Source organism: Caloenas nicobarica, chromosome 9, assembly GCF_036013445.1.
Source record: "Caloenas nicobarica isolate bCalNic1 chromosome 9, bCalNic1.hap1, whole genome shotgun sequence".
Classification (NCBI taxonomy): domain Eukaryota; kingdom Metazoa; phylum Chordata; class Aves; order Columbiformes; family Columbidae; genus Caloenas; species Caloenas nicobarica.
Genome location: NC_088253.1, coordinates 21,250,140 through 21,271,770, shown reverse-complemented (window position 1 = coordinate 21,271,770; position 21,631 = coordinate 21,250,140). Strand labels below are relative to the sequence as shown.

At 39.4% G+C, this 21,631-nt stretch overlaps 1 protein-coding gene across 1 annotated transcript; it reads left to right on the top strand.

The window, feature by feature from the left end:
- Positions 1 to 1,263: 1,263 nt before the first annotated feature.
- Positions 1,264 to 21,571, top strand: ZDHHC7 (zinc finger DHHC-type palmitoyltransferase 7). Its single transcript, XM_065641263.1, has 8 exons — positions 1,264 to 1,355; positions 6,965 to 7,050; positions 8,838 to 9,160; positions 11,390 to 11,514; positions 16,461 to 16,557; positions 17,021 to 17,102; positions 18,247 to 18,377; positions 19,425 to 21,571. Exons 3-8 carry the CDS (start codon positions 8,855 to 8,857, stop codon positions 19,599 to 19,601), a joined length of 918 nt encoding a protein of 305 aa, XP_065497335.1. The 5' UTR covers positions 1,264 to 1,355; positions 6,965 to 7,050; positions 8,838 to 8,854; the 3' UTR covers positions 19,602 to 21,571.
- Positions 21,572 to 21,631: the final 60 nt, after the last annotated feature.

The following is a 21,631-nucleotide window of genomic DNA, read 5'->3' as shown; positions in this document are numbered from 1 at the left end:
CCCCCAAAGGTGCTTTTCTTACTTTTGTTTTTATTCCTGGATAAATGACATACTAATTACATTAAGTGAAAGCAGGGAGGGGGAAGGATGTTTTACAAAAAGATCGGCTCCTATGATTTTGTGTCTATATGTATTTACATTCTTTCATTTGAACAGCAGAGAGATTGGCATCGACTAATTTCTTTCGGCGTGTGAAACCCGGCTGTTGGGAAATAGAAGACTACACGCAAACCCAAGATGTTCCCAAGTTCCTAATATTGCAGCACAGAAGCAGAAGGAAATGCAAATAAAAATAAAAACAAAAAGGAGAAACACACACAGACATGCGGGCCGCTGTATTTTATTGTCATTTTCAGCACACACAGCCCCTTACGCACTTGCTGCCCACGTCCCACTAGATGGTGGTCATGCTACAAGAAAAACAAATAGGATGCAGAAGCGTGGCCGAGCTGTCATTATTTGTTCGTCATCCTTCCGTTTTCGGGATTTTTTTTGTTGTTTTGGTTTGGGGTTTTGGTTTTTTGGGGGGTTTTTGGTTTTTTTTTTTTTTGTTTAGTTCGTTGGGGTTTTTCATTTATTTGTTGTTGTTGTTTGTTTGTTTGTTTGTTTTAATCTTTATGTGTTTTAAATGTATCATCAGCTCACAGACTGCAAGGTTTTCTATTTTGCATCTCGTTTTTAAAGCTACTGGGTATCTATTTTTTCCTAATTCGCAGCAGAAAATACTGAATTATTATAATGAACTAGTATTTCCATATTAAAAAAAAGAAAAAAAAAAAGTTGTCTGATTTAGCCACTGATGTTGAAGCCCAGATTTCCCAAATTTAGTAAAGGGCTCCCAGCTTGGGTACCAAGGGGAGGATTAGATTGGAAATTGGATATTGGGAAAAACTGATTCACAAAAAGGGCTGCCGGGCATTGGAACAGGCTGCCCAGGGCACTGGAGTCACCACCCCCGGAGGGGGTGAACAGACGCGGAGATGTGGTTCTCAGGGACGTGGGGTAACGGCAGTTAATCGTTGGAGTTGATGATCTTTTACGTTCTTTTCCGAAGCGCCCCCGCCCGCCGCCGGAGCCGCGCGCATGCGCACAGCGGGCAGCGCCCCCCCCCGGCTCCTGCGCGCCTGCGCGGGGCCAGCCCCTCCCGCTGCGGCGCCTGCGCAGTGCGGGCCGCGCGGTTTCCGCCTCCTGCGGCTCTGCCCTTCCCGCTTCCGGGAGTCCTCGGCTCCGCGGAGCGCCCGGCGGCGGGCACGGTGGCGGGGACGGCGGTTGAGCGGCGGGGGCTCGGCCCCGCCCCGCCCCACCGGCACGGCGCCAGCCGCAGCTCTGAGGGCAGCGGGGCCGCCGCCGCTGAGGTAAATCCACTCCCGTTCCCTCCCTGGGCCACCTTTCCCCTCACGGAGCCGGGTCCCCTCAGCGCGCCCGCCGCTGCTCCCCCAGGCCCGGCCGCCCTCGGCTTTCCCTTGGGCCTCGCGGGGGTCCGGCCCTGCGGGGAAGGAGTGCGGTGGCTCCGGGAAGCCGAGCGTGAAAGGCTGGGGGAGATCAGGGTCCGCTCCTGGGGCAGGTCGGGCCGGGCGCCCCGTCCCGTGTCAGTTCCGAATGGGCTCTTGGTCTTGGCTGCGCTCCTGCCTCTTTTCGGGTTATTTAAAAAAAAAAAAAAAATCTGATAGCAGCCGTAGAGGGGAGTGTATGGAAGTGTCCCTGAGCCCCAGGACACTTGTGTTGTAGATATGCAGGGACAGGAGTTGGACTCGATGATCCTTGTGGGTCCCTTCCAGCTGAGGACATTCTGTGGTTCTGTGATTCCAGAGGCTCAGCTGCCGCCCTGGGAAGCTGGAGGAGGAGGGAACAGCGAACATTTGACACACCGGGATTTCAGGCACGTCCCAGCACTTGCTCTAGGGAGTTTTGCTGGTTTGTGTGGTGCCAGTTTTCCTTATTTCCAGGAGGGAAGAACAGGGATTGCAGGATGTGGGAATGCAAATAATTTATGCTCTGGAAAAGGGGAGGGTTGGTTCATACAGCACGTGTGTGATCGGTGCTGTCAAAAGAGTGTTGGGGAATCATTGGCTGTTTTCTATGCTACATATACAGTTGTATAATGGTATCAGGATGCTGAATTACAATGATGTAACTGTTTGCTTTGCCGAAGACATAATTAGGTTGAAGTCACCGTGACTGTTCACATTAGCCAACTTAAATTAGATCTTTTGAAGTGGGTGCTCTCCAACTTTGAAAAATTACAGATAAAATACAGCTGTAGTGATTCATTAGGAGATCAAACTGATGTAAAATTTTAGAGGTTTTAGATTTGAGTTAAATAGCTGAAAGCTCTTTGCGGCTAAAAGAAATTGTTAATATTTTTCATCCCTTTAAAACTTCTTGGTTTTGCTCTAAAGCAGTGTATTTTGAATTGTGTATATCTGATGGATTTATTTTTTATGCCTTTTATGAAATCAGAACTTTTAAGGGAAGTAAACTGATATGATTCTATAGCAGTCGAAAGGCCGAAGATGAAGAATGTAGAGGAGATGTGAGGCTTTATGTGTGTCTGATATGAGGAACCATTGAAACGAAGGCTTTAACATTCCTTTAAATAGTACTGAAAATTGCTAGTGAAAATAGTTCAGCTTTGATCTATGACACTACTTTTTGGAAGCTGGAAGGAAGACTTATGTGTGGATATGTATATAATAACTGACAGAAAAATGTACTTGCCAGCCTGATATCACAGTGCAATCAATAAATATGATACCCAACCTACTTTTAATTGTGAGAATATAACGTATATTGATAAATGGAAAAATTGTAATTAAAAAATTATACTTTGAAGTAGAATGTGATGCATGCAATTGCTGTCGGCAAAGGAGTAAAAGTTTCAGTTTCCGCATAACAATACTGATATTGGTTTAAGCGTTTAACTTGCTGGAGTCTAGCCTGAATTTGAGTTCGTGGCCCTGATCCAAAATAGGTAAGATATCAAGCCCAGCACATACATTGTGTTCGTGTCCTTCTCTCAGGTGAAGGTTGTTCTTAAATCCAGGTTCTGTCCTTGCTGTTATAGCTCGGTGAAGTCTTCGCTTATCGGATAGTGTATAACTTTACTGGGCACCAAAGTCTCGTGAAATAAATTTTCTTTGACGTACACATCTGTGGGGGAAAAAATCTGTAATCAGAAAGATAATCTTGCTGAACGTTTCGGATGTTCTTTGGGACCTATGCAAAAGTGACTTGGTATCACAAATATATCAGGTTTGTTGCTTATAGCGAAACTCTTTAATACTTTCATCACTATGTGTTCTGAAGACATGCTTAGGGTTTTTTTCTTTCATTTTTCATAACTTGATTTACCCAGAATTCTCATTGCTGGATGTTGAGGATGTTTATAAATAGATAAGCAATTAGAGGACCAGCTTCCTGGTAAGACACCTATACTTGTGCTTAAGTACTTCTTTATATTGTTTTTCTGAGATTATTTAGAAGCAGCATATCCTCTTTTCGGAGCTGAAAAGAAACAATTCCAGTGTCTTTCTATGGCCTGGCACTTGCTGTTTAGCAAGGAGAATCATTACAATAGCTTACAACTTGACTGTGTTAAATATGTATTTACTGAAGATTGTCTCTTGAATTTGTTGCCAGGTGTTTGTATGTAAACATTATCACATTAGTTTTGTGTTTCCACTGTAAAGTGTCACCGCATGCCTGCAGTAGAGCAAAGGTGGGTCAGTACAAAGAAGGGCTACCAGGCATGAACAGGACATTCATGAGATAGAAGTGGTACAAAATACATAGAGTTAGAGCAAAAGCAACAAGGATTTTGAGGGATGATGAGCTTTTCTGCTGCGAGTGTGGGATAGATTTGGGGATAAGCTGATAATAACACTTTGGGGTTGTATCCCGGGTTGCCATCACAAGCTATTTCAGCTGCTCTTTTCCAGAGTTATGTCCGCTGTGTTACCTGTGTCCCAGATTCTTGAAACTGGGCATGTCTCTTTGCAATTACAGATAGCAAAAGTTGTGTCTGTCAGAGCTAAATTTGGATTGTAGTTGATGGTTGTTCTGAATAGTTGTTACTCCAGCCGTTCTTACACAAGCTATGGTTCCTGAGAAAACTCGACCTTGAAGCCCTGGCGGAGGGTTTCTGGTACAGAGCTCGGCTGTTGCTGGCACTGAGCTAAAGGGTTTTCAGTGCACCTACTGGTTCATGTGGTTCTTGGAGTAGTTTTTTTTATTTACTAGACCGGTTGTTGAGAAGAAGTTGAAAAAAGCCACAGTTTTTCTATTAAATGGCTTTGAAGTTTGAATTGCATGTATCTGTAATAAAAAGCAGGTTATTCACCTAAATTAGGTGTGATTATGTCTCGACGTTATCTGATGGATATTTATCTGTCAGCAGTGAATGGTTTAAATTGTCCATGGAATTTGATGCAGTAGTAGGTGTGTCCATTTGTTTTGCTTAAATTTTTTGCAGTTATTGAGGTTAATGTTTACACTGTAACCTTTTAATAAGACTACAGTTGCGTGATTTTGATTTGCCACCAATGCTGTGCTTTCTAGGTAGGATTTAAATCCATTGTGTGTGAGTGCTGCAGGATTATTATTCTAGTGTGTAATATCTGTTAGTGTCCCTACAACTACTGACTTATCAGTAGGAAATCATAAACGGTGAAATAAAGATATTCTCTTTATTGCATTTTAAGTGAAATATAAGGAATCTTATGAACTTGCTGTTGTATAGCTTGAAGGAAAAAGTGACTAAAAAAGATTTAGGTTTGACAGCTGATGCATTTTTAGCCTGCATATAATTTTTTATCTGTATATCTGTTTTTTAAAAAATAAAATGGTTTTTTTTTTTTTCCTACGATGTTTTTACTTTCTCCTCAACAAATAGCAGTGAAAAGAACTGTGCTTAACCCTGAAGTCCCCCTTTTTTTTTTTTTTTTTTTCAGTTTAATTGACAGTGCAGGGGCCTCAAGATACAATAGTTGTATTGTATCATTCGTCTTCCTAATGCTCTTGGTGAGCTTCTTCCAGTAGTAAACTTGGAGAAGGGAGATTTTGCTGTTGCAGTGGGTCTTCTTTATCCCCATTGGAAAGCTAAAAACGTCTTAGGCATGATGATTTTACAAGACCATCTTTCCAGTGATCACGAGTTTGTAATGTAACTTCTTCAAAAGTTGTTTGGTTTTTTTTTTTATTCCAATAATATAGCTGCATTTTGGGCCTATGTTTCATTAACAAGGAGGTGAAGGTCAGATGAGACATTCTTAACCTGAGAATTTCAAATAACAGCTAAGAGTGGAGCTGCATTGGTTTAACATAATCAGCAGTGCAAACAGATGACGTTTTGCATGAAGCATTGAATAATTTAGTGTTATCTTCTGATGCTAGATAAAGATTTTTTCAAAGGTCAAATGGAAAACTGTTGCTTGGCATATTAGAGGCTGAAAGGTAATGAATGCTTTGTCCTGGAGGTTTGTGCTTTAAGTGTACAACACTCAATGTAAATTTGGTTAGGACAGGCACTGAAGCAAATAAATTAATAGTCTAGAGGAAATCTGTGAGCATCTCAGTAGGGATGCCTGGCTCTTCATAAAGTCCAAGTGCTTTTCAAACATGATCCTCTTTCCGTTGAACGGGACCAAGGCGGGGGGTAATGGTGTGGGCAGCTGGAGAGAACAACTTACAGGAGCAAGGAAGGGAGCAACCACATCAAAATGACTGAATCTATTATTTTTGCAAAAGCCGAACTGTGGTGGCACTTCCACTGAAACCAGTAACTGGTACAACAAACACTTGACATTTTGCATAGAATTGTGTTTAGGATTAGGGAACTGACTCAACAAATCGTATCTCTGTCTCATCAATGAACTCTTTGTTAAACAATTTCAAATGATTACTCCAACTTCAACATTTCGCCTGCAGAGGCTCAGCACGTCTATTCTGTTGCTTGTCATCCTCAACTTGGAGAATGGGTGGGTGACATTGCAAATTAACGTGATACACTCAACCTGTCTTTGTGCGTGTTGCTACTTCTACGCAGTGCTGTACCAATGACAACTTAATGATCGTGGATTTCACAATATTGTGAAAACAAAAGTATAAAAGCTTACTTATAAAGCAAAACAGAGGGTAATCCGTAGCTTCATGCAGTTATATGTGCTTATTAAGTATTTGCGTTACCTTTTAGGCTCACTTACTTTACATAGTCTTATGTTGTATGTTATGTCCTTGTGAAAAGGAAGGAACGTGATTCAAGATCATGAAACATTTGTCTTGTAAAATTAAGCATGGTTAGAACAGCTTATGCTAGCGTTCCAGTCCTTATACTGCTTCATATATCGTAAGTCGTATGGTAATTGCTTCTATGGCGGAATTCTAGCAAGGGGAACTTTCCCTTCATCATAGTTGTGGGCCATTTTCTTTTACGTGCAGATTCTGGAATGAGTAGCTTCTTTATTTTAAATTTGCCATAGCTTGGCCTAATACTTGGAGTTGAAACAATTTTTTTCCTATCTTACAATTATAAAAATAGTGGAGGGCATGCATACTTGTTAATAACCTGCTACCAAAAACCTTGCTGTAAGCTCTGAAGACAATCAAGTAAGATGATTATTTTTTGCATGCTCCATCTCTTAGTCATACAGGAGTGGCAAACAAGAAAAAAGGTCTTTGGATACATTAGTTTGCAATGCTAAAATCTGGCTATCCAACTCATCTTCAAACACAAGAAGACAGATATATATACACAGTGTTACTTGAAACACTGTTTAGAGTTTTTTAGTTTGTTCTTTGATAGCTTAATCTAAAGGTTTTTTTCCTCGTGGTCAGGAGCTTGTTTGCTGTAAGTACATGCAGTGTATTTCAAAGTACTACTCTATGTATAGATTACTTGTGCCTAACGCTATTTTCCTGATGAAGCAAGAGTGCTTTGCTAATCAGTTTGTTGTTGATGTTTCTTCAGATTACATCAGGTATGACTATGTGAATAGCCTAGGATAGCCCAAAGGAAGGACATGATGTCAGAATAACATACAAAACATTTGTGAGGTATGTGGGGGTTTTTTCTCTTGTGCTAAAAAATTTCTTGGTTGTCTTTAATACAGATAAACAAAATAATTACAGGGATTTTATGCCATTTCATTTGTATGCTAAAGGGGTTGCTTGCAGAATTGATGTAAAATTCACGTTTGTCATGACAAACACAAATACTTCACTTGGCTGTCAGTTCTTCATATGTTGAAAAGCTTAGTTGAAAGTTTATTGTATGTATTTTTGTGAGTCCTTTTTTTGAGAGAAAAAAGTTAGACAAGAACATTTCTTAAAAGCTCTACATGCCCATTTTAGGGGAAATAATAGCTTGTTTGCCTAGTTATCTTCATATTCCAGCTGCAAATTATGTAGCCTCCATGAAACCTGACTTTGCTTTTACAAGTTTTGACCACAAGAAGTGGTTGATGTCCCATTAACATTAATATGTAAGGATCAGAAAGATTTACTGGGCAGAATATGTTTATCTGAAATGATTCCTGCTCAATAAGACTGAGAGTTTTTTAAAGGATTTAAAAATACATAGCTTCACCTGAAAACTATCCCAGTGTGAGTCTCTTTACCTAGTTAATAGTTGCTTTGACGGTTTTAGACTAACAAAGTGATTATATATTAAAGGTCTCAGAATGTAAACTGAATGTCGTAATTCATATACCAGTCACATATAGGCTACCATTAATAAAGGGGAAGAAAACTGAGACTTCTGCGTGACTGTCATCAATCAATAGAATGCTTTCAAGTTCATCTCAGACATGACCTTTAATAGCACAAATCAATATGATTTTTAGAACACAGTATACTTCTAAAGTACCAGGCTGTTCTTAATGCGTAATGTTTAAGCTTTAATTTGTCTCCTGTTTGTTTATAGCACTTTGGTTTTGCCATTTCATATCTTTGCTTGTTAGAGATGTCTGGAAAATAATTCTGTTTTCATGAAAATTATTAAGGTTTCAAGTGTTGTTTTCCTTCTACATTGGAACAACAACAAAGCCCTAAAAGAGTTTTCCTGAAATTAAGTTAATTGATGTGTTCTTTGAAAATCTGATTCATGTAATCCATTGCCACTCTAATTTAACCACTACTATTTGTTGCCTTTAAGTTTGGGCTGATCCGAGACCATTTTGTAACTTATCCAATACATCTTTGTAACAGGTTTGTTTGGGTATTTTTGTTTGTTTGTTTGTTTGTTTTCCAACACAATAGCACTTTTGTCAACAAATTTAGCTGCTTTCTAACTTGCTCTGGGTTTTTTGTGAGCAATGTACTAGAAGAGCTTTATCTCCATTCTGATTTTTTTCTTTCTGCTCTTCCCTGGGTTGCTGGAGTAGTGTGAAAAGTCAACAGTCTGGTGCCATAATTTGCTGTTGTCTGAGAGACATGAGCTGTAATTTAATGGAGACTTTGAAATTTTAGTTTGACATAAAAGAAAAAGGTTGCATTTTTAACAAAAGGGGAGGAGTGGTTTATGGGCACAGCAAGATGGAAATGAAACCATTCTAAAATTCCTTTGTCAAGCATTGAAGTTGCTTAATAAAAAAAAATTATGTGGTTATAAAAGTCAGTAAATGGCTTATAAAATTGTTGATGGAACTTTGTAAATGAGTGTCTTTTGATTACAGAAATGTTCCATCTGTATGTAGTCACAGAATTGTTCAGGTTTTGATTTTAAAAAATGTCAATAATCTGTTTTCAACTTGGATATATTTAATCTTACCAAAATAAATAATCAGAGATGACTGTATTTCCAATTTCCTCATGCATAATAATGGTATCTTTGCTTCCTGCAGGGCAAGGCCAGAAAACCATGCAGTCATCAGGGCACAGGTTCCGTGATGTTGAGCACCACCCACTTCTCGCTGACAATGACACCTACGATTCCTCTTCCTCAGAGGCCGACATGGCAGAGAGGGTTTGGTTCATCCGCGACGGCTGCGGGATGGTCTGTGCTATAATGACGTGGCTTCTGGTTGTCTATGCAGACTTCGTAGTGACTTTTGTCATGTTGCTGCCTTCCAAAGACTTTTGGTACTCTGTGATCAACGGTGTTCTCTTCAACTGCTTGGCGGTACTGGCTTTGTCGTCGCATCTGAGAACTATGCTGACTGATCCAGTAAGTATGCAATGGTTCCTTGACAGTGGGTTGTTCTCTCCTATAGCTCATCGTCTGCAGCGGAGAAGTGATATTGGTCTTCTCCTGCTAGAAAAAGTAGTGTTAGATTCAAAACCTCAAGGTGGCGGGATGGTATCTGTACTTTTCCTGGTGTTCTGTTAATGAATCCATAAATAATTTTTGACTTGAGGAGCAGACAGTATAAAATTAATTTATAAGGGAGGCTTAGGCTCACGAGAAATACAATTTATTTGTAAAATATTAACCTAGGTTCTGAAGAAGTTGGTAAAGCTTTAATCTTTTCTGTCCTAATTTTTCTTACATTTTTTTGTCACATGTATTTTCAGAACTTCTTAAGAAATCGTAGCTTCATCCTGTTGTATCATTTGAAATATATATTCCATTTGTTGCACATGAAAGAACTTTTAGAGGTAGACATGCTGAAAAACCTTATTCACGTATTGACCTAAAGCAACAACTACTGTCCTGCATGATTCTTGCGTTACCGTGTTTAGGTATTTAGAGTCAGTGGGAAGGGAGATTTAAGCTGAACCCACGTTGGAACAGTGTAGGTCTATGAGGTCTTGAAAGTACTCATTTCTTAGGAATCTTCAAGAGTTCAGGAGATGAAATTGTTTATTTTGTACTAAAATCTATTACTCGTGTTAGGGAATAAATCTGGGGAGAGAGGGCTGAGGGGAAAAACATTTATTTTTCTCCAGATTTTTGAGACAGTAACAGTGTATGTAGAAGTTCTGGGTGTGTTCAAAAAAACCAGCAGAGTGTTGTAGTTAATGGTTGTCTGAGTGTTTGATTTACTTCTGAGCCCCACCCAGTGGTGAAATGTTATGACTTCGACAGACTGTGACAACTAAGAAAGTTAGTCCTTTAAGGCTAGATTGCTTAAAAATATGTCCTGGTAAAACTGTGTGTCTTTTGTGTGTGATGGAAACTAAGACTGAAGGGAAAAAGGACTAAACTGCCTCAAAACATATGTGAATTGTATTTACTCTTATAACTATAAAAATAGATTTGTCATTGAAAGGAATTGGTGACTATCTGAGACTGTGAAGGATGTTTTTGCAATAGAGCACGTTTTTATCAGTAAAATGCTAAAGACAGGCTGGCCCAAGGGTGAAGCACCACTTGGCCAATGAGTTCATCTGGGGCAGAACTTGGGCTGTGTCTCGGGCAAGACAAACACCAGGTTCTTATTCCAGGCCATAGGCAACAAAAACTTTCTGCCTCAGTACAGAGGTGTTTTGCAAATGAATCTGAAGTGCCTGCTGGTTTCTAATTCTGTCCTAAAATCTTCCTTAAGGTGTCTGTGTAAAGTGACGATGTTGCCAGTGGGCTTTTTTTGAATGAGAAATAATGATAGAAAGTTGCGGATGAATTAAACCAGCCTGGAGAAGGCTGTCCCTGGGTGAAGGGAGTGCTGGCCTGGTGAGCTGGTACAGAAAGGCCACTTTAATTTCACATCCTGGTTTATTTCACCATCACTTCTTGTCATGGTTAAGCCTTTAGCTCTAAAAATAAGCAAAGTGACAGTGGTACTTCCCATTATTTTCTTCTGACTATTCCAAAGTTGGATTCCGATCTCGTGAGGATCCTGCCTGCTGTTCCTGTCTGTTCATCATCTTCCTCAATTGTGGTGAAACAGCTGCTAGTGCGACTATGGTGAACAGCTCCAAGAACTAGTCGCTATAAAATAATTTATTTTCCCGATGGGTTATTTTTCATCTGGATCAGTTCCTTCAGCTGTTTACCATGTAGCTACACAAACTTTGACAGTAGCAGAAGGCAGCAGAGGTTACTAGATGTAGAATAAAGAAGCCAGCAATGGTTCATGGTGACAGTATCCAAGCTAAAAGGTTAAGTATAAAGGAAAAAAGAATGACTGTTGCTTCAAAAACTTGTGTACATGGTGCAGGTGTAAAGACGTGTCTTTCTCTTCATTTTTTGTATGCTGGTGACAGCGTATTCTATCAGAGTTATGCTAATACTTGGCCATAGATGAGTCTTGCTGAAATGAAACTGAATTTGAGGTCGAGCAGAGGTAATTTATTCGTTTGGAAGTGATTCTGGTTTATGGTAGACTAGCTTGGAGTAAGTGAACTTATTTCAGCAATTATCCTGAGATTACTGGAATGAAGTCTGTAAAATGTATTTTTAAATGCTCTCATACCATTTAAGAAGCTTTTTCTTCTTTAACTGAAATGATTTCAGGGGGCTGTACCCAAAGGAAATGCCACTAAAGAATACATGGATAATTTGCAACTGAAACCAGGAGAGGTGATCTACAAATGTCCAAAGTGCTGTAGTATCAAACCTGAACGTGCACACCATTGCAGGTACGCTGTAGTTTTCTTTAAAGCAGTTATGCATATATTAAGTCTGATATTTATGTGTGTTGGGTTTTTTTTTTCCCCCAAATTTCTTTTGGTATCCAGTAAGCTCTTAAATTCATACATTGCAGAGTATTTTATAAATATAATATATTGTGGCCAAAAATGTATGTGGATGATGGGGAAGAAGCAAGAGGCACGAGAGTTTTTAAAAATATTCATACTGTGGTGTCTTAAATACTTACTGATCCATGAATTTTTTTTTCCTCTGTATCGTTCTAATTATTGTGCCGTACTGTCGATAATGCAGGCGAAGAGAAGAATCGCAAGGAAATTTCTGATAGAAGCTGGTTTAGGAAATGACTCCCACAATCTTAAATTAAGAAAATACAGATTAGTTTTAAACAAACACTTTAATTTGTGTCGTCTTGTCTTCATAGTGCATCATTTGAAGTTATATGTGAATTGACAGATTATTTTCCCAAAGTTGGATGCATAGTCGGTTAAATGCTCATGGAAGATTCATTTCAATAAGGACAGAAGTGATGATGATTTGAACTTTAACATGCTATGGAAGAGACAGTAAATTTATCCATTTTTCATTAATTCTCAGTCTTTTGAGTTTTCAGGCACTCTGGATATGCATTTGTAATGTTTATTGTGTGAGTTGAAAATAGATATGCCTGCGTAAGTAAGGCTTACATAAATATGTAAATGTTCCTGGTGGCTGTCTCTAGGTGTGAGCAGTGATGTGTATTAGATTGCGTGGAGTATTAAATTTAAGTCTTGGAGTTGGTGCCCGTCAAAAGAACAGAATGAAGTCTTGTCAGGCCTCTCAAATTATTCTGTAAATTTGTGGTTTCTAAATTAAATGTCTCAGTGTATGTCACTTATGTGTGTGAAAGTTATGGCTGAGAAGCTGTTTCCATTATAAATCCTCTGCCTTGGCACTGAAATCTTGTTCATCTCTCAGATGCGAGTGGGTTTTTGTATCTGGAGTGTGAAAAGAAAAGGTTTCATGTATAAATAGTCGAATATAGAATTGTCTTCAGACCATCTGTGTTGCAGGTCGGCTTTTGCAGGAATGCAGATACCAGGCCTGCTTTCATGTGCGATGAGTTTGGTTCTGGCTGGCTTTATTAGCTCTAATCGAGTGTTACATGAGCACAGCTCATGTGGAAGGAGCACAGAACATAAGGTGTTAATCTCTGGGGATTCAAACCAATTCTGTGTGGTCTGTTGAGACATCCTCGCGCTGTGTTCATGGGATGTGCTAAAGGGACATCCGAGAGCCTCTGCTGAGCATAGGCTGGATCTTGCTAATTTTCTCATCTTGAGTTCAGGCTGGGCCCTGTGGAGACTTTGCAGGTATCTTTGTAAAGTGTTTCCTGCATCTTTGGTCCCAATAGGATTTACTAATTTGGAAGTACCTCTAAATGAAGACGTCTTATGTTGAACTCTGCAGATGAGTAACGAAGCTGGAGTGCTGTGCCCTGCGGAGTCCCTTGGGCCCTCGTCCTCAGCAGCCACCGTATTATCTTGGATGTTCCAGTAGCCTGTGATCCCAGATAAGGCAGTGTCGATTGAAAAATTATTATTTCTTTGTAGAAGAATAAAAATAAGCTAAGTAGGGACTTAGAATACGTTGTTCGTAGCAAAAATTTGAGTGGCATTGATTGTTAAAGCAGAGCAAGAACAGGTAGTGTCTACAACAAAGGAAATCTGCAATACTTTCAGACGGTTTGTTTTCACTGACCACTGGTTCAGGGACCCAGCTTTGCATATCCTGTGAATCGTTTTACTTTACTATGCTGTGGTAAAATACACTGTGAGATGTTCCATGTAAGGACAAAGGATGTGTTTTAGTGCTTGCACAGGGCGTAGCTGGCTTCATAGAACATCTGAAAGAGAAAGCCAGAGCCTGAAAAGGTATGTGCTGTCCTTTTGTAAGCCTGCTGTCAGGTTTTTCTCAGTAGTTGGATGTCTAGTTTAATTGCCTTTGTTTCTGTTACTCATATAATACACGCTACTAGTAGTTGCTATTGTCTTTTCTTAAGTAAAACAAAGGATTTACTGCATTTTTTTTGAATGTTGAATGCACACCGTATAGACTAGCTACCAGAATCTGATGCCTTGCTATAGATTTAGCAGGGCAGGAGTGTACTGAATAGAAAAAGGGTTGGTTTGATTACACTGCCAACATTTTATTGGCTTGCAAACCCATTCCAAGGACATTAAAAGGGATGGTCTGGTCCCAAGTAGGCAAAATGGCAATTTGCTGATAGAAGAGACTTGAAAATGGAAATTGAAGTGGGTTCCTGTTGGGAAATAGTTATACTCAAAGCCACAGTGCATGTTTTGAGTAGTAAATTATTAACAGAAGAGGCTCTTATGATGTAGTTATGAAAATTGTTGTGCAACACTGCAGCAGAAGTTCTTTTGAGGAAGAAAAATAGTTTCATAGTACACATTAGTGGTGGGAGAAAGAACAAGAAACCTTTATTTACAGCTAAATATCTAGCCTCAGTGAAATATATTGAGTTTTACTAAGCAGTTAACATTTTCAGCATAAGGAAGAGGTTTATCCTGAGTGGATGCTATTTCATTTTCATTGAAGGAGCACAGCTATCAGTTTGTAGCCTTTTCTGGGTGCCTATGTCTGTGCGTTGGGAACCGTTCTTCAGAATCAAGTCACTGAGATATTTGCATCAGTCTTCCCGTGAATTCCTGTTATCCAGACCATTTTCTCTTAAGCCATGAGCTGTATCTCTCTGGATTTTGTCTTCGGCATTCAAAACTTGGCATTGCACCTGCGGTTGCCTGAGTGCATTCAGCAGCAGTGCCAAGCTGGAGAAGACCTTCCCGTATCCACAGCTGCTTGTTCTCAGTACTATATTGTTCCTTTTGTGTAGGCGTGAGTGTTCGTGCACGGTGAAATGACCCAGGTTGCAGCTCATGGGGTGACATCCCAGACTTTTGCTGCATGAACATCTGTGCTTGGACAGGGGAAGGAATAAAAACACAAGCGACGGGGGTAGGAAAAAGGCAAACCCACTGTTTCCAGCATTGCTGTGAGTTTGTTGGCTGGAAGCGTTTGCTGAATCGTGGTGTGAGATTAGGAATGGAGGCAGGGTTCCAGACATCTGATGTCTTTGAGAGCTCTGCGTGGGCTCGTGAGAAATACTGAATGAGCAAAAGTGTGTCCTGCCCACCTCACATCCTCCAGTGTTTGCCTTGATGGAGTCTGGATAGGATTTTACTCAGTACTTTACATTAATATTCATTTTGGAGTGACAGTGTATATCCTGCGTTACATTAGGAAGCTTGCGTGGTTATGGTGACTGGAGCTCGTGAAATAAGTAAGAGCTCGGAAAATAAATAAGAGACTCCCACAGAGCTCGGGGAAATAAATAAGAGGCTGAACTTACAGGCAGTGGGCTGTGAAATGAAAATCTTTTGGGGAGCCTTTAGAATATCTCCTCTTGAATGATACTTGTCTCTTCTGCACTAGAGGATGATTGTGGTGTTTAGTTATGGTTTTGGGATTTTCATGTGCAATTGGCACTATGTAAAAAAATAATTTGCAGCAGAGGATGAATCGTCTTTAATGTCCGTAAAACAAGAAGCAGTGGGAGTGTCAGGGCTGGGATGTGATAGCTCAGGGCAAAGGGAGCTTCAGAGGAGCAGTGAGGGATTTGGGATTCTTTCACATAACCTGCACAAGAGTATGTGCTGCCTCTTGCTGAATTACTGTGTAATTGTGCATGTGCAATGACTTAAAAATATTTAATGCCGTGGAGCATTGATTTTTTTCCTCCTACACACACCCCCCTTTCTTCACTCTCGTGACAGTCATCTGGCTTTGCTTATGGCTTGTCACTGCAGCACTCAGAGAGACCATACAGATATAAGCATGCCTTAAAAATAAAGGATTTTGAATAATAGTGCCTGGGTTTTTTAGGCTTATTTGGCTTTCTAGCTGCTGAAATGAAAATGCTTAATATTTTGAATGTTCTGCAGGAAAATGAGGAACACTGCATGGCTGTGTTAAGTACAAAGCTTGGAAAATGACGTATGGCATTACTTAAGCAATTGATTTACGGAAGAACTTCACCACATGTTGCAACTGTTAGGTTTCTCTTGCATAACTGTTTGTTTGGCTGCAGATGAACCTGGATATAAGAGAAATGAGCCTTTTGGTGCTGTATAGCCCAGCAGATGTAAAATGGAGTTATTGAAATATTTGACTTTTCTGGAAAAACCTTGACTCAAAGCTGGGCAGAAACTAAGCAATTAGTTGCAGAACTAACAAAGAGCAGTGGTGTTAAGTACTCATTAACGAGTATGCACAGAATGTGTGCTGCTCATAGTTTCAGTATTTTTGTTTTATGTTGAAGATGTGAGGTGTGACATTGGCTGTTCTTTAGTTGAGATTTTGATTGCGTATGTTATAATTGTGTGGCCAGTTGAAACCTCAAGTGGGACAATTTCTCTCTTAAATATATGAATTTTTTTTTCTGATTCACAAAATAAATTTACAACATGAAAGTCTGTAAACTTTGAATAATTACTTTGTCTAAAAAAACTTCTTCAGAAGGGAAGGGGTTTTTTTAATACCAAATCTAGAAAGAACTGAAGCTTTGCTCATTCAGTACCACAAATGTGTAAAACAAGTTACTGGATTTTCTTGATTGTGTGTTTGGATATGGAGTGATAATCATATTAATACTGGTTTTCTGATGTGAAGAATATCTTATCTAGACAGTTTTGTAACAACCAAAAGCTGAATTGTAAGTGAGCAAATAGTTTCTTTAAAGAAATGCAAATAAAATCACTCTTTGCAGTTTGTCAAGAAAGATTTCAGCACATCATCTTGTGACCGCTGGATACATTTGTTTGTACATTCAAATGCAAAGTGTTGCTCAACAAAAGTCTCTTTTCCTCTCCTTCAGTATTTGCAAACGATGTATTCGAAAGATGGATCACCACTGCCCCTGGGTGAATAATTGTGTGGGGGAGAAAAATCAGAGATTTTTTGTTCTGTTTACGGTAAGTGAAAATCAACAGCAGCTTCATCTCAGTGTGAATCTACCTTAATTATAACAATTTTAGTTGTGCCTAGTAGTGAGTAATGGCTTAAGGGAAAAATTGGTTTGCATTGTTTGGGTGGTTTTTTTTCCTTCTATGCAAGATATTCTCCAAGCAGGAAGATATTCCTTATCATTTTAATCTTGTAAAGTGCTGTTATTTAAACTGTCTTAATTTTGCTGTGGTTTACGTAGTAACAATTAGTGAAATAGTACTGTGATTTAGGGATCTAATCCTTAAACTTTCATTGGTGCCCACATTTTTAGATTCGAACTTAAGTAGAATTTGTTTTTGTATCATTGTATTGAATTAAAAATTGCAATAAGAAAGTATGTTTGCTGTGCAGTGGTGGAGGTTGGCTGAAAGGAATGCCTGGTGTACTACCTGGCAGCAGTCAAAAGTAAACACGCTCTTTTATTTCCAGATGTATATAGCCCTAATCTCAGCTCATGCGCTCATATTGTGTGGGTTCCAGTTCTTCTCCTGTGTCCGAGGGCAGTGGACTGGTAAGCAAATACTCTCACAATCTAGTAGATACTAAGGGAAAGTCGTTGTGTTGCACCTATTTCAGTCCCGTGTAAGAAATATTACAGGACTTTGATCTTTTTAAAGTGAGGTCCTGAAAATGATTCCCACCTGTTTAGCCACCTCTTTTTTTTTTTTTTTTTATTCCCCTCTTTCCTTTAGCCTTTCACTGTAAGAGCTGTGGCTCTCCGGGGCATTCTCACTCCTTTTCCAAATAGGAAAAATTGACCACCTCTGTAAATAGGGAGGAAACAGCTGGTCCTCAGCCACCTCAGCACTATATTACTTGAAGCTGTGGGGCTCCTGTCGAAAAGGAATTTCCCAAACTGTTCCAGTTGTTTGTTTAGGGCTCTGACTTGGCATTTCTTGATGTTCCAGTCTGTCAGAACTCATTCTGATCTTGTGCTTTTGACAGAAGATGGTTGATCAGATGTTCTTCCTGGTACTTGAAGCAACAGGGGAATCCATGGGACTGTTTTTTGCTGAATATTCTGTCAAATGGATGGAATCTTATTCCTTTTTTTCTTTTTTTTTGCTTGACACATTCTTCTTCCCATATAGTATCCCATTTCTTCTTTGTTTAACTATAATTGAGTTAGTCAGTTGATCAGAGGATCTCCAGAGATGGGACTGTAAGTCAGAACCTGATTGCTTTGTGTGGTGAATTAAAAAAAAAAAAAAAGCAATCGCAGCGAAATGGAACATCTGGATCAAGATCAACTAGCAAGTCAGAGCTGACAATGGTGGTGGTTTTTACAGTGTTTGCCGTGCATGAAACTTCAAGCTGCGCTCATCTTTATATATGAGCAGTTCCAAGTACTTAAATCAGCTTATGAGCAAACATTTATTTGATATCCTTGAAATACTGAGGCAGGATTGCAGTGATGCAGTACCATGTGCTTTACAGGAAGCCAAAAGTGTTACCTCCTTAAAATTCTTTATTTCCTTGGGCAGCAAGTAAAGCTACTGCGGTGCTAGAAATTAGAAGTTGGTTATAATTGTGAAATGTTGTTTCAAGTGTCAGATATTTTTTAGTTTTTATTGATGTTTGTTGAAGAGATGTCTCAGTATGAACATGCTCTATAGATTTTCTTTTTTTAATAACCAAACATGTTATTTTTACAGAATGCAGTGACTTCTCCCCACCTGTAACTGTGATCCTGATGATCTTCTTGTGCCTTGAGGGTTTTCTGTTTCTCACTTTCACTGCAGTCATGTTTGGCACCCAAATCCACTCAATATGCAATGATGAAACGGTAAGGACCTCTACTTTTCTATGCTGTAACAATTATTCTAGGAAGATGTGATTAGATGTTGTTTTAGTTACATGAGGGGAGGCTTTTATTTTGGAGAAAACCCCAAATCTGAAATAATAGCTCATTGTTCTTCTTTTCTACAGTTGTAAGGACTGAAATACTTGCTTGAGTTTTGCTTTCTAACACAAGTTTTTGCATTATTTGCTTTTCTGGTATAAATTTTATAATTAGGTGTTCAATTACAGAGTTTGCTCAGCTTCTGACTTCAGTTTGGACTTGCACTTCTCAACTCCCACAAACTGATATGTTTCCTGAGAAGTTGCTGCTTTTCTCAGATTTACACTTAAACTAGCTATTTTGTGTCACCTGTTCGTACTTTACTTTGATACCCTACATAAGAATATACCCATAGTTTGGACGTTTGGCTCCCTTACCCTTAGATCTGTCACGTTAAGCCTTGAGCGCATGTGTTGTGTTGAACAATTGACTGGAAACAAGGAATTTGAGTCTTGTGGCTGCTCAGAATTTTTTCACGTGAGGCTATTTAAAAGTGTACTTCTGTACTGAAGAGAAACTGTGAAAAACAGTTGGTAAATATCCAGCCTTCATGAGCGGGAAGTACAAAAAATAATCGTCAAAATAATGCATCTGGGAGAACAAGCCTTCCCTCAGTAATTACAGTACCAGCGACTTCGCGGAAGCCTTATTCTCTCATTTCATTAACTGAGTAAACAACTTCTAGTGTAGGTTTATTGCCTTAACATGAGCTTTTCTGGTTATTTTGTCTTTTGGTTTGAGGGGGGAAGAGGTAGAGGTGACCAGCCTTCTTGTACGCATTTTATGTTCTAAGGCTTGTGCCCTGTACCCACAGGGCTAAATCAGCCATTCTTATTGCTTCTGTACTAAATAAATAACAGTAAGAAACTAATCAGCTCACTAGCTATACATTAAAAGAATGTAAAATACTCACCAGTTCTGATAGCTGCTATTAGAATTTACTGAACTTTGGACTTAACAGTGCGGCACTGCGTGTCTGTTTATATACAGGAGATTGAAAGACTGAAGAGTGAAAAGCCAACGTGGGAGCGAAGACTCCGCTGGGAAGGAATGAAATCTGTTTTTGGGGGTCAGCCTTCGCTCCTGTGGATCAATCCTTTTGCGGGATTCCGAATCAGGCAGCTTCTACTGAGAGCAAAGAAAGGAGGGCCTGAGTTTTCTGTTTGAGTCTTAATTATGCTGGAACTTGCAAGAATACTATATAATATTTATTTGGGGCCAGAGAAGCCTGTCTACGTATAATCTGTGACCAGGTGAAACTGATATCAGACATTTGCTTGTAGCAAGCAGAGTTTTATACATTTATCGTCACAGACATCTCATTAACTTTGAGACCCGAACTGGATCTGTAATGGTCTTAACAGCAAGATAACAAAGGAGAAGCACGTGGTCACACTAAAGAAGCCAAATGTCATGCTACTGTAATTTATTTTACAAGATGAATTATCCATTTTTGTTAAACCCTTTTTATTTGATAAATGTTTGGGGAATTACCTGTGTGTTTTTATAAAAAATATATACTTAGGTGCAGTTGTCAATCATAAGGAGGAGCATTATGGTGAAAGTCGATCTCAAATGAGACCTGACTTTCGAAATCCGGTTTTCAGGGAATAGTGGTTTGGTCAGGTTTAATTTCTATTTCAGCTTGTCCTAATAAACAGAGCTGTACTCTTGTGTCCCGCTCCAGGCACACATTCCTCATATGCAAGTGATTCAAAGGACTGGTGCACACAGCAGCATCACACACCACAGGCACTGGTACACCCCTGCCTAATGTCTTCCCAGGCTCACAGAAGCATGTCTCATGTTTGGCGGTATTAATCTTATATGGCATTTAGGTAAGTTCTAAATCTTTGGTGAACAACTCTTTTTAACTACCAGATGTGGCAAATTTCTTCATCTCCAGTTTTTAATGCATTGATTCTGGAGGAACCGAAGTGTAGCTGTTGGAGGATTGTATCTAATCTTCTGTGCAGGGTAAGTGGAACCAGTGACTATCCTCTTGTGTGAGAATAAATGAATGTACTGCAGGTTGGAGTTATTGACTGAAAACAGTTGTCTCTGTAAGGTCTTGCTCTGCCCCTTTTTTATTGTACAGACTTTTTGTAGAAGGAAAGCTGTTAACTTAGCAAACAAAGACATCGGAGGAAGGGGGGAGGTTGCCTTTTCCTCAAGTACAACAGATCTTACATGCAGAAGGATCTGCAACAGAAGGAGTTATTTTGAATTTAACCATTTTCCAACCAAAACCGCTTACAGGAAATGAGAGCAATATAGATCTAGAACTGCTTTATGTGGGCCTAACAAACAACAGTAGTGCTAAGAAGTGTTTATAAACCTGCAGATAATGAAATACAAGTTGCAAGTAATGAAATTCAGCTAAAAGTGGATTCTTTAAAAATTACATTCAGACTATTTTTTATATTGTTAATCTGTTCTATAAATTACCGACAATATACAGGATAAAGCAGGAGCCTTGATGCATAGCTTGAAATCGTGCCTAGAAAGTCAATAGCTCCCTGGTTTGGGACTTGCCTTAAAATTGTGCTGTTCTTGCTTTTGCTTTGCCAGTAGCACTGATGCTCTGTCCCACCTCAAGCAGTTCAACCCGCTGAAGAATCCCACATTATAAAGTTTACATACTAGAGAAGCTAAATTTTCTTTTTTCGGTGAGCTGCTTCTCCATTTCTTTGTAACCATTTGTGGCATCTTGATTCCAGCTTCATCAGGTTTTGTACCATTGGGTGGGTGAAATTACTAAGGGATCTGTTTATTATCTGTGGCCCTGCGAACAAAACTGTGCAAAAACTGTTCACTTTGCTTGGGGGAGATGATGTGTAACACTGGACAATTTCTAGGCAGACACGTCCAGTGAAATTGAAGTAAAATGAACAAAACTACATCTCATGTAACTGAGGGGAAAGGTGGAAGTTCCGCAAGAATCTTTGCGTATTCGGTTGCACATCTTAAAGATTGGGAAAAAAAATGCGTCTGGCTTTGTCATGAGGCTCTTAGTGTGTATATCGTTTAATAAAATATCCTGGTGAAAATCAGAAAATATCACTTCAAGCGGTTGAACCCTGTGACTTAGCAAGTGTGCCCGTGTGTGAAATCAGGTTTACTTGGCTTTTCAAACCCTTGTTACATTGTAATTTTTTTTAATGTAAAAAAAATAATAATAATAAAGTAATGAATTG

What these genes read in the sequence shown, in the direction of transcription:
- ZDHHC7 (XM_065641263.1), top strand. Translation starts at nt 8,855, where the DNA reads ATGCAGTCATCAGGGCACAGGTTCCGTGATGTTGAGCACCACCCACTT. An exon ending in GAACGTGCACACCATTGCAG is followed by an intron (nt 11,515 to 16,460) that starts GTACGCTGTAGT and finishes CCTCTCCTTCAG; the next exon opens with TATTTGCAAACGATGTATTC. An exon ending in TGTCCGAGGGCAGTGGACTG is followed by an intron (nt 17,103 to 18,246) that starts GTAAGCAAATAC and finishes TTATTTTTACAG; the next exon opens with AATGCAGTGACTTCTCCCCA.